The sequence below is a fragment of the Erithacus rubecula genome (genome assembly GCF_903797595.1).
Source record: "Erithacus rubecula genome assembly, chromosome: 15".
Lineage (NCBI taxonomy): Eukaryota > Metazoa > Chordata > Aves > Passeriformes > Muscicapidae > Erithacus > Erithacus rubecula.
This window is the reverse complement of record NC_136667.1, coordinates 3,731,555-3,745,022: the sequence shown is the minus strand read 5'-3', so window position 1 is coordinate 3,745,022 and position 13,468 is coordinate 3,731,555. Positions and strand designations below refer to the sequence as shown.

At 40.7% G+C, this 13,468-nt stretch overlaps 1 protein-coding gene across 1 annotated transcript in view; it reads right to left on the bottom strand.

The window, feature by feature from the left end:
* CHM (CHM Rab escort protein) overlaps positions 1-8,296 on the bottom strand; it is a 49,344-nt gene extending 41,048 nt beyond the window's left edge. The window contains exon 1 of the mRNA XM_079319203.1: positions 8,217-8,296. Coding sequence (XP_079175329.1) covers positions 8,217-8,265 — 49 coding nt within the window. The 5' untranslated portion in view covers positions 8,266-8,296. The remainder of the gene's footprint in view (positions 1-8,216) is intronic.
* Between the last annotated feature and the right edge of the window lie 5,172 nt (positions 8,297-13,468).

Genomic DNA, 13,468 nt, shown 5'->3' with positions numbered 1-13,468 from the left:
ACCACATCCTTGGTAATGCAGTCAGATATTACCTGAGAGCATTTTTGTGTATTTTTGGTCACTCCAAAGTGAAGAAGATTGTGATTGTCCTTAGAATGGTATCCCTGTCAAAATCTCCCACACTATGCAATTACACTCTACCAAATCAGTATGTTTTCATTATAGTTAGAAAAAAATGTATAGCAAAAAAAGGCTGTGATATCTCTACCAGCAATACATGCTTGGAATGGCACAGGATCCCACTGGAGTTCAAGAAATAAATGGGGCTGCTCTGCAATGTCTGCTCCCACTCACCAGATTTTACATGCCCAGTTAAATGCCTTGGATTCTGGAGCAGGTTCAGAAAAGCAGGACAGCTCACTAAGCTCTGGCACTGACTTCTCTCAAATCTCTTTTTCAATGATCTGCTGGCTGTTTGAGCAAGTAATTCAGGAACAGCAAATAAAATTCTAGGGACTGGTGTCAGGAGACACTCAGGCCATGTATTCAATTAAGGGATGAGATTAAAGGAAGTGAAAGGAGTTTTTGGCTGACCTGATTTCCAGCAGCACCAGAAGGAGCTGCACTGGTGCAGCTGCAGACACAGAACTGGAAGGGGAAAAAGCAGCTGTGGAAAAGCACAATCTGCTCTGGCCCATGCCATGACAAACATCTCCAGAAGAATTCCAGATCTCCACCAACAAATACAACCTTGCAGTCTAGGAGATATCCCCTGGGAGCTGGGTACACCAGACCACAGTTTCACCAACTCTTCAAATCACCAAAGGCCAACACAATCATCAAAATAAAGAGATGCAACCTCTGCCCTCATCATCTGCCCCTCCTGACCTCCTTCCAAATCAGATAAATGGTTGGTTTTTGGGAGAACAGTTTCATGGTGATGTTCAAAAGTACAAATGTTTGTATCAATACAAAGAAGGAAGTTTAAGACAAGCATGACAAATTTTCCAGGAAAAGAGTTACAATTTCCCTGCTAATTTTCTGGTTTTAATGATTACTTTTTCTGATGGATTTAAAAAAAATCCTTTTCTGAATTGATAATGCAGAAAAAATGAAAATAGTTTTGCCTTGCTGACCTTCCACAACAAGTGAAGGTTTAACACAGAAATAACCTCCAGGGGCAGGAGGAGGGATGAACAGTTGCAGCAGTTCCTGGGATGCTTTTTTCACAGCCTAGAAGGGCCAAAAGTCTTCTGAGTTGAATTTTTGGAAGGAAGAGCTCAAAACCCCCATTGTGACAAAGGAGACAAGGAGAGAATACCTAAGTGCAGCACACACTTCAGGACTGACATGACACCCATGTACAGTCATTATGTGAGAGCTCCACACTCAGCTGTCCCCCGTGTTTATATATATGGCTCATTTTGTTCCCTCTATAAACTATCTGGAATACAATCTACAACTACTCTTTGTTTGGAGTTCCCAAAGCAGCTTTTCTTTCCCTCATTGAGGCACAGAGAGTATTACTCTAGAAATGGAATTGAGAAACTTGTTTCTCCTTCCTTATTGATAAAAGCCACTGAGAAAGTGTTGTAAAACATCACCAGTGCTGCCTGGCTGCCCTGGGCCGAGTTATAGCTACCAGGGCATAACTGATTGCTTGAAGCTTGATCCAATTGATACTGTGTTGGAGGTCTGTTCTTCCATTAACCTTGGATGAAATTGTTCCCTGAATTAGCTTCCTCTCTCTTGAAAGCTGGCATCAATTTTCTTCACCAATCCTGTGCTTCTAAGACACTGTGGCCCCCACACACACCCAGTGGTAAGAGTGGGAATGTGGCCAGCACATCCCAGCTTTAGGAGAATTAAAATAAAATTAGTAATTTCATTCATTAGTGATGTCTGGATTGCTAATATGTTCTTCCAGATAGAATTTCATAGGTGGTACCTGGCACCCAGCCAGGCAATGCATTCACTGCCTCACTGGAACACTCTGCAGAGTCAAACTGAACCAACTTGGGAGTGTTTCTAGTGCTGCTGCAGGGACTGTGCTGACTGCACACTGCTCCTGCTGCCTCTGCCTTCCTGCTGGAAAGAAACAAAGTGGCAAGCAGACTCATAATTAGCTGTAATTAAACAACAAGCATGGTGGCATGGCCACTTCAGGCAGGAAGGGGGAGGGTGCCCAGCAGGAGCAGCAGGCTCAGGACAGTCTGTGATGAACAGGGAGCTTCATCTGCACAGTCCCCTCTGCTGCCTCTGCCTGAGCACTGTCCCCACCCCAGCCTGCCTGGACACACAACAGGCAGATTCATCTCAATAAATCTCAAAGAGGTGGCTCTGCAAGCTGACCTTGAAGTCTGCATCTGCTTGTTTCCAGTAACCTCTGACCAAGATAATCTCTATTACATGAATTGTTGGAGCTTCCCTATGAAACAAAATCAGCCATACTCTGTATTTGCAAGAAGAGTGTTTTAGAAGTAAAAAAGAATCAGAGGAATTAGCTACACATTATTTAGTTATCCAAAAGGCAATTCTATTTTTAGCTCCAATACAAAATTAAAGTTTGAAAGAACTGCTAAGGTGGAAAACTTTTTTCTCTTCAGTTTTAAAAGCCAAATAATTTGTGATGTCTTAGAAAATAATTCACTTCTGTGTGACCAAAAATTAATTTTAGGCTTGCACATTGTGTCTCCTGCTGTACTTGCTGCTCCTGCAGTCCCTTGAAAAGGATGCAATCACTGCCCTGAGCAATTTCTAAACTAAACAGCTTCATATGTGTGGGAGCATCTTGGTTCCAGAGCTGCTCACTGCAAACTGTTTTGCAGTCATCCAGATGCTAAGTTTTTACTGAATTACACAAGATCCATCTTGAAAAGGCTTAAATGTTTAATTTGCTCCACTCCATCTACTAAATAAATCACAAGTGGCTTTTTCATAATATAAAATGTTGAAGGGAAATATATAAAGAAGTTGGAACATAGACAATTTCAAAACAATCTTCTGGAGTCAGACAGTTGACCAGCTGCAGTACACTTTGTTTGCATCTGAACTTCTAAGTAGAAAAGAGCAGCTGGAGGAACTCACTAAAAAATACTCACAATATGTTTTTGGTACATGTGAAATTTTAAAAGTGTTCCATAATTTAATTGCAAATTAAAATACTTCTTGTATGTAATATTTTAAGTTAAAGATGATTAAAATTGATTCATTTTAATATTTGCTCATATTGCAGAGCAGTATCAGAAAATACTTCTGCATTACAGAGTATGGTACAGAAATGACAGCCCACTAAGAAATATAAGAAAATGTTACTGGTCAAGAAACAAGTCACAAATAAAAAGTTTGTTCCCCAACATTGTAAATGCATACAGTTATCTGTGTCTCATCAGAGGAACTCAGCAATGAAAACCATTCAGTCTCACAGTTGGTGTAAATGAGCATTATTTAGAAAAGAAACACAACCACTTAGGCTTGAAATAAAAATTGAACTTCTTACTAAAAATCCCACTCACACCAGCAGTGCTCTCTGAACAGTGTTCTCCAGCACATACTACAGCTCTGAGTCTGATCTTTGGTTTAAAGCAATAGCAGCAGATAAAGCAAAGCACTTGAATTAAAAGATCTGTATAGAAAGACACACACCAAGTTTTATTTTCACTTGAGTCTTCTAATACTTTCCCTTCCTCTTCTGCTTCCCCATGGGAAAAGAGCTCCTTGCTCCTTATACATTTTTAGACATCTCCCAGAGGATATTCAGGGAGTTTCCCCTCCTGCACTAGCAGCTGCAGGGAGTTCCCTGGTACAGAGGGGCTGGCACAGGCAGCTGTGGCAGAGCCCAGAGAGCAGCTCCTGCAGGACTCACCCTGCAGCTCTCTGCCATTCTCCAGGCAGTGGAACCACAATTCCTGCTGGGACACACAAACCTGGTTCCACTGCTCCTCATTCACACTGGAATTTCAAACAAAGCCTTTTTCTAAAGGAGTTTTTCACCTTGATATGCAGATGACCTGCTCTGTATTTTTCACAGCAGAGTCACAGGAGTTCTACTCTGATTCTGTCAGGTCAGCAATATAATCTGGAAAAGCTGCAGGACACAAACAGGCTGAGAAGGACAACAAAGGGTTCACAGAACAATGAGTTTTCCCACAAGAGCAGCCAGGGACACTGCACAGGATCTGGGAAAAAAACCTGCCTGAGGTACCAGTGGGAACCTAAACCTCCCAGGCAGCTGTGACAGCACCTCTGCTACACCCCAAAATCCAGACTGGAAGCCAGGCCAGAACACAACCCCTCCATTTTAGGTTAAAAAAATCAGTAAGGAAGATAAAGGTACATTAACATGTGAAGAATAGTGAAAAATGAAAGAGTGACACACATAGAGAGGACACAGGACAGGACTGTAAGTCAGTTTTCATTCTGTTTGACATTTACATGGACAGGCAATAACTTATCTACAATTGATTATAAAAACGTGGGTCTATTTCCTCCTTCCAGACATCAACATCACAAGTCAGTATCACTGTGTTAGTCCACAGTGACCACTGACGTCAAGAAATATCCATCTTCAGCTGGTTTTCCATTGAGCTTTCATCAGCTCTGAATAGCTGCTGATAGAAACTGAACACTGTGCACTTACATAAGATAATGTAACCAAAATATCAGCCCAAAAGATGTATTAGAAAATATTTTTGTCACATTCTAAAAATATCCTGTAACAATAAAACTATTAGGAATTATTTTTTTATATCAATCTTCAGTGTTTATTTTAAAATTCATATCTGTAATATTTGGGTTAGTTTTGTAAGGTAGATTTCCAAAACTGTGCTAGTATCTGGAAGTGATTTTTCCTAACACACTACACTTACATAAGATAAACATAAAGTACTTACACCACTCCCAGCATATCGAACAATAAATAATAAATTCTCCTGACAGGACTTTGATGACCTGGCAAAGCCCGAGTGCTTTCAGCCAAAATCATATGAAACCATAAATCACTCTTTATTTTATAGAATATTTCAAAATGGATTCCTGCTTTCTACCTTGAAAGTCATTTCATGTGTTATTTATAACCACTGAAAACCAGAATGGAAAGAAAATTGCATAGAACTAGAATATTTACTGTGACTGCTTTTATAAAGAATAACTCCTTTTTAGAAAAAAAATTAGAATTACTGGCAGACAAACTTGTGAATACAACACCTTTCAAAGAGCCATACCCTTTACAAGTTTCCCAGCAGTTAACACAGGTCTTGGGGAGTGCCAGAGAGAAGAAAACTGAATACAATCCAATTCCCTGAAGAAATTCCAAGGTAAACATGACCCTGCACCTGTATCCACACCACTCTGCACAGCCACAAAGTTGCAAATCTTGGCATTTACAGGCACTTCTGCCCTAAACTCAACACTGCTGAATGTTTTGCCTATGAATTTTCCTATGTGACAACTGCCTGAACACAAAAGGTCTGCCACTATGCCCAGCTCTGCTTTCAGACCAATAAAAATCCCAGAGAAGAGCCCTTCCCAAGGAGCAGAGCTGCTCTGAGACTGATGATCCTGGAGAATGCCTGCTTTGGGCAAGAACCATCTAACAAAGCCACTTCTGCCTGGCTGATGGATAACTCAGGCACAGCACTGTTCAAAAAACAGGAAATTAGGGATAGGAGAGACTGGAGGAGACAGGGAGGGAAGAGGGACTTGAAGGCTGCAACAAAAAAGAAAGTGGAGAAAATAACAACAGCATATAACAGCTTTCACTCCCTTATTGTGTTGGCCATGAAAAACCTAAGATGAGTATTTCTGTAACCACATCCAACTTGCTCTAAACTTGCTCAAGCAATACCTGAGTTAAAGAAAATTAATTTCTTCTAAAAGAAAATTTCCTTTTCCCGTAGCAATATTGATGAATTAATTGAACCTAGACATTAACTGAAGCACTGATGACTAAAATTTAGTTGAGCTTCCATTTGCACTAAGCTTACTACAGGGAAACAATTAAATGAGCCTGAAATACAAACAAATTCAAATCTTATGTTACCATTCAGTCTAATTACTAAATTTAATAGATGCACCAGGAAAATGCCACACAGGCAGAAATTAATGTGATTACTACTATGCATTAAAAATACCATTAACCACAAATATTCTAGTTATTATGGTAAGACAATTAGCTGCTCATAGGTACACTCAGCACTGGTGACAGCATTAGAAACCAGAGAGTTGAAGACTAGGCTAAAATATTCCCTCAGGAGTCACTTCCCAAAGAGAAGACAGATGAAAGTTCTACTCTGAACAATCTTCCATACTGAGAAATTGAATACAGATTGAAAAACCCTCAGTTAGTCACCAGTATTAATCACCTCAAATATATGTTCTTAGTAAAAAGGAATGCAAAGACAAAACAACTCCTAAAGTGCAGAATTCTGACAATCTCAGAATCAGTTACAGCAGTACTCTCTACAGCTGGACAACAAGGCATCTTGAATATAAATCAACACCCCTAAATACAGCAATATTTCACAGAATTTAGCTCAGAGAATTTCCCTCCTGCACCATCAGAGCTCCAGTATCACACCTCACTCCAGAGCAGGCAAGATTGGGTTTGTTGGCTGCACATGAGCTGCTCTCTCTGGCACAGGTAACCCTTGTTCCCTTCCTGGCTAGAATAGCAAATAGCTGAACATTAATATCATTGTCATAAACCTCTGAGTTCCTGCATTGGCTGCATGAACATTATTTACCCCATGGCAGAAAAGAATGGATGATCCCCAAAAATCACAGAAGTTACACAATGTTTAGTATTTCACCCTCACAGTTTAATACTTCAGCTTCTCATTTTGGCACACACTCAAAACGTTTTCAAATCTGAGCACGTGTGAAAATGCCAGATTCATTACTACACACCACTCCACAAAACAGGGTTAAGACACAGAAGGGATCTCTTAATTTGCTCAAGAACTTAAATGTTGCATTTTTAGCAGAGTTTTGGACAAAACAACAGGGGCAGTATGGTTTTATAATTACTTGAGAATTCCAGATATGAATCAGGAATCATTGAAACCATTACACATCCACTGTATGGGGATTGCTTTTCTGAACACTGAAATCTGCAATTTCTTTAAGAAACTCATTCATTCTATTCCAAATTGCTAGAAATCTTAAATCCCATGCACATAATTGGACAGATCAGTGAACTCCAAAAACAGAGTTACTAATTTCACATGGAAAACAGAAACATTTAGAAATGTCTTCCCATTTGTGCTCCAAACAACACCCTGAGCTCTTTACAAAGGCAAACAAAAACTGACTGTAAATCTGGGACCTACAAACAGTGATGCACTTTAAGACTAGAGCTCAATGTTGAATTTAAGGTGGGGGGCTTATCAAGACCAATCTGAATCAGGTCACTGTCACTGGGTTCTAAAACAGAAATCTATTCCAATGCTTTGAGATTATTTTGATACACAAGCACCAAGAATCTTAGTTCTGAAGGAGTATTTGAAAATTCCTCTTGTAGTTACATTGTGGTAGGTTACAGTGAGACACTCCAGGTCTCCATCATTCATCTGAATAGGATGAACTTGTACAGGATGCAGAAAGTGCAGAAAAGATTAGAATTAAGTGTCGGGTATATGCAATCATTCATAGAGAAATGTGCTTTGATGAGAAGAACTCAGAGAGTTTTGTGTTATTTATAAAGCAGGCATGGAAATTAGAAGAATAACCTTGAAGATTTAAAACTACGTGTATTGCAGAGTATGATAAAAATGTATTATCAGCCTATAGCACACATACTGCAAGGAGACAGAAGTTGAGCTCTTCAGAGCTATTTTCCTTGCACAAAAGCAAACCTGAGCAGCAGGATGGCAGCTGGGGAATAAGGGCTGGCAAGGGAGGCAGGGTCAGTCTCACACAGGAGCCCCGATCCCGGCTGCGGGGACAGGGTTGTGGCTGGCACAGGGTCCTGCCAAATCCCTCAGAGCCGGCCGCACACGGTTCTCCGTGACAACAGGATTTATAAGTAAACGCGGCCATTTCAGCGTGGGCAGCAGCCCCACAGCGGGCTGCGAGTGCCCGGGACGCCGCGGGAATGTCCCCGCCGCTGTCACGGACACGTCCCCGCAGGTACCTCAGCAGCCACTCGCACACCCCGCCCGCCCTCCCCAGACGCCGCTGCCGCCCCTCAGCCGGGGAGCCGCCTTCCCCCGCCGCCCCTTCGAGCCGGGGCCCCTGCCAGGGCCGGCGCTGCCCCCCGTGCCCGTCCCGGCCCGTACCGGTGCCCACCACCACCACATCGAACTCTGTGGGCAGGTTGTCCGCCATCTTGGGAGGCGCCGTCACGCGCGCGCCGCCGGCGGAAAGGGCGGGAGCGGCTGCGGGGGTTCCGGCGGGGGGGGGCGGAGGGATGGACCCGCCTGAGGGACGGGAACAGCAACCCCGCCTGAGGGACGGGAACAGCAACCCCGCCTGAGGGACGGGAGCGCTCGGGGACAGCCCGGCGGTGTCGCCAGTCCGTCCCCTTTCAGCCCCCCAGCCCTCCGGCCTCAGCATCCCTCGCCGCTCTGCTTCCTGCTCATCCAGCCCTGACCAGAGGCGCAGCAATGCTGCGGGATGCAGCAGGGAACATGTGCAGATGTACAAGCACCTACATCCATCAATAAGTTTCTTAACTACAGTTACAGTGCATTCCACTCACTGAGCCAAACGCAAATCGCTTCAATGCAATCACGCGTGTTTCTGTATGATTTACATCGATTTGAAGAATAAATTGCTAAATTCTTCCTTTGGAGGGAGGTGCTGGCCCGGCGCGCGGTGCCCGGTGCCCGGTGCCCGGGATCGCTGGCAGCGCCCAGGGCCCGGCTGGATGTTGGAGTTTGGCGCAGTCTGGGCTGCGGGAGGTGTCCCTGCCATGGCAGGGGTGGCACTGGATGGGCTTTAAGCTCCTTCCAACACAAACCCTCTTTGGGACTGCCAACTCCATTGAGGTTCCTTGACCATTTCCTCAGAAACAACAAATTCCACTTTTGCTGTTTTCCCTGCATATTCACTGTTTCCAAAACAATTTTTCTTGTTTTTTCGACCTTGTTGCTCACTGCTCCTTATTAATATATCCAAGAAAGTATTTTCATCATTTTTAAAAAGTTTCCTTACCCCCAATTGCAATATTTTTTCCTTTAGCCAGCACGTTGAACACAGATGTAAAGATAAAGTTATTAACGTTAGTTAGAAAGTTTATCAGTCATTATTTTATTTCCTTTCTTGTTAATTAGCGTAATTTTTGACTACTACATTCTCTCTGTACAAAACCCCTTAAAGCCTTTCTATTTTTCTCAACTCATTGATTAACTCTTTCCCTCTCCAAAGCCAAACTTTAGCTCAACCTCTTCCTTCACCTTCCAAAGAAAAGAAAGTGGGATCGGGTAAAGTCCAGAATCTCTTTCTTCAGAGTTGCCCCTCCCTCCCATAACACCAGTCTGAATGTAAGAACAGCAGGACCAAAAGCACAGATTTGGAAAAGCCAGATACAGCAATGTAGGCAAAATAACCCAGCATAGAACACCTGTGCCAGAATATGCTGGAAATTTCTGGAAAGTTTTCCTTTTTATTTTGCATTTAATGGCTTATATGGCTTTAAACTAATCTCTTGATATTATTCATTGTGTATGATAATATTAAAGTCTTAGCACCTTGAATCAATAATAACAATAAACCAGCTAGCAGCCTGTTAACACCTTATTACAAGCTCCTTGTTCACATAGCAAAAGAATAGTGAAAATAGTAAAAAGTGACTAATGGAAAGCAGAGGCCAGGTTACCCCTGTGGAACTGCCAGACATGCAGCACAGAAAACAGTCTGGCAGGAAACATCCAACCATGCACGAACAAAAAATGGAGATTTAAACATCAGCACTTGTTTGCTGTGCTGATAAACACTTCACAGAAAAAAAAATTAGAAGTTAAGAATTCAGATAGGAGTAAGATCAAGTCTTATGTTCCTTATATTTCCAACTATCCCATAGAGATTTTGATTAAAACTTCCATTATGCAGCTCCCATGCAATTCCATGGACAGGGCTGTCATTTCTACTTTTGGACATGTCAAAGAAATATAGCTGCAGAATTCTCACAATGCTGGATCATCCCTGACCTAAATGTTGTGTGCTGAGGAACAAAGCATCACTATATTGGTTAGATGAGATAAGACAAACTTCCCTTGCACATCCTTTTCCTGCACACTCAGGAAAGTCTAACATCATCACGAAATCCTTTTGTTACTGTTTAATATAATTCTAGGACTGCACTGGAGCAGAGCTATTTCACTGTCAATGTCTCACTGTTTCTCAAGTGCTCAAGTATTTATCCCACCACAAAATGCTGTTGTTTGGTGCTGTGAGTTGCTGTTAGCTTCATTCATAAGATGCAATCAGTGCAATCCTATTTCGTGATGACAGTCATTATCCACTGGACCAGAAATCCTCCTTAGTACTTTTTATTTGACAAAAATGATTATTCAGGATCTTTAACTGCAAGGTTTGTCAGTCCCCCACAACACCAAAATATTTCTCTGTAGTTTGCAGTTTTACTGTCAGCAAATGTAGAAGTGAAATATGTAAGTATGAATAATTTTTATGAGAATTTCATGGACCTTGAGAAAATATCTTGCCATGTTTTTCTCTTTAGCTATTTAATTGCAATGTCATATTAACAGAAAGCAGCATACCCAATTCTGCATGGATGAATAAGCACATTCAATAAAGAAGATTTAACAGAGTAAATCAAACACTGGATTAAACATTTTCTGCATAACAGACCACAAAATGGGCATTCATTTTACCAATAGATCCTCTACATTAGAAACAAATAGAAATGCACACCAACGTAATTAAACTGCACATCCTGTGCCCTGATTACTGAATTTCCCTATATTTTGTTAAACTAGGTCTCATCAATTAGGATTTCCTAAATGCATTCCAAAATGCATACTGAAAAACTGAATGTAAATTTTTTAAACATTTGGATTAAATAAATCTTTCTCTATGCTTTATGAAATAATTCCTACATATGTAATCCTATATATTGCAGAGGATTTATATAGAATTTTTAGCAATAGCAATTCAAAAAGGCACACAAAGATAATTTTAAGATCTCCTTTTAGCAGTTTTAAATACTTTTCCTGTGAACAAGTTTTCCAACCAAAATATCTCTTATAAAAACATGGTGTTTTTCTTTAGGACTTTTTTTGGGATTTTCACATGTCCATAGAACTACCCTTGTTACTTTAAAGTTTGTGTAGTTAATATTTAACTCTACCAAAATGCTTTTCAGAAGTACAGTAATCTCAGTCTCATAAGCTCTGGAAGTGTTTTTATTTTCCCAGGCAACACTGAAGTCCAAAAGAAAATTAGGAAGAATCAGCATTAGAATTCTGGAGTTTCTGGTTATCTTGAGATCTAGTCTCCCACCATTTGATCAAATGTGTCTTCCTCCAAAAACAAACAGCAAATGCTTCATATTCACTATGATGAATTTTAATTTTCTTGAGTTATGTAGTCTCTTTATCCTGCAGTGATTCCATGTGTGAAATCTCATTATTCATTCTATTGTTCCCTCAATGGATACAGAATTTAATTCTCCTTGAGTACCAGTTTGAATAAGGATCAGCAGCAGGATTGGGCCCATCAGCTGCCTCAAACATCCAGTGAATAACCTGATTTATCCCGATGGAATGGCTCATTAGTCCAGGTAGTGTTTGTGTGTGCTGCACTTGTGCCTGGTTCTCCTCTGCAGTTCTGCACTCCCACAAGTGGCTCCCACTCAGGCATGCACCACCCTGATTGTTCAGTAACCACAAACAGCCTCACCCAGTCAGGCGTGTTTGGGAGAAAATTATCGCTTTCCAAATTTATTCTAAACTCTCAGACAACTTTTATTCCAACTTCTTTTTTACCATTATCTGAATTTGTCTTCCTGTCACAGCTTGCAGTGGTCAGCCTCAATCATGCCCATGTAACTTGTGTGATATTTGTGGCATTAGACCCTGTGCTGCAAATCCTTAGTTGGATGCAGACACTCAGTGGATGGGATGAATATTCTTGTGATGCAGACCTTGGTAGATCAGTGACCTTAATATATTTTTAAAACTCTGAATAATTAAACCGACATCCTCTACCTAAGGAGCACTGAAACTCATTTTGAAGTTGCCCTTTTGATTAGTAAGTGTATAAATTATGGGATTGCTTAGGGAGACTGGAAAGAGAATTACATGTCACTTGACTGCTGTAACCATGCAAGGCAAAGAGTTTACTTTTTCAATCTTTAATGAATGACAAACTGCAAAACTTCTCTCATGGCAGTCAAAATTATCTTGTACAAAATGAGCACCAAAGAGAAAAAAACCCATGATCATAGTTTTGACCAGGCTGCACTGCCAGTGTTAACTGGCAGAGTACAGAAATAAAATTCCACTACAGCTACATTAAGGATTACCTATAAGTTTTATGGATTTTCTAAAACTACAGGTGTCCAGGAAGAAGGAGAAAGTCTTTGCAGCAGCCCCAAGATTCAGGTTGGTTCAAAATCCAGGATGCCACAAGTAGAGTTTAATGCTTTCTGTCCTGGCAGTTCCACTATTTGTCTATTCCAGCATCTGCAGTCTTGGTCAATTACAACACTTCAGAAAGTTTCAGTAAGCACCAGAAAAAAAGAAACAGACTGGAGGTATAAGACTGCTGTATTCGGTTGTGCAATAAATAAAGTTTCATTACAATTTATTAAGATTTAAGGAGGATTAAGTAAAGATGGCCAAGTTTGTCTAATGACATTCAGTTACTGCATTCCTGCATTTGCAATATTACTGGAAGCAAAGTTTTATTGCATAATAAGGTTTTCAGACTTGTGTTCTCTAGTTTAGGAGAACTGTTACCTTTTCCAACACATCTGGAGACTGTAGCTTATGTAAGAAATAAATCTCTTTTCTCTGGAAATATTCCCGTTCTTTTATATATTGCATTTTTTTAATTCACCTCTTTTGACTTGTTGCCAGTTTATGAATGCAGATCCTTCAGCCATTAGTGCATGTTCCTACTTCATTACAGTCAGCACGAGTTTTGCCATGCAAAGTTCAGCTTCCACATCTTGGTCTTTTCTGTTTGATTAACAAACCATAATTACAGCTGAAGGTGAAATGTATATTACCTTAAACAGGCGATAGGAGCAGTTATTTTATTTCACCTAATTTAGAGATATGTATATTTTAAAATGTGTCCATACAAATACTGAAAAAAACCAGGAATTATTTTGGGAGATGGATGATACAGCAAATGAAAAAAAAAAATCTGTGAGCCACAGATTGGAAGCTTCGCATTTCCCTATTTGAGGAGAATAACAAGTGCAAGATTATTGAATATTTTTTAAACAGCAGTGTTCTCCAGTCTTCAAAATCGTAACTGGCACCTGGCTGAAATGAAAAGAGAGCATAAACCAAGACTTTAAGTTCTGAAACTGATAAAGGTCCCTTAGGAAACTCCC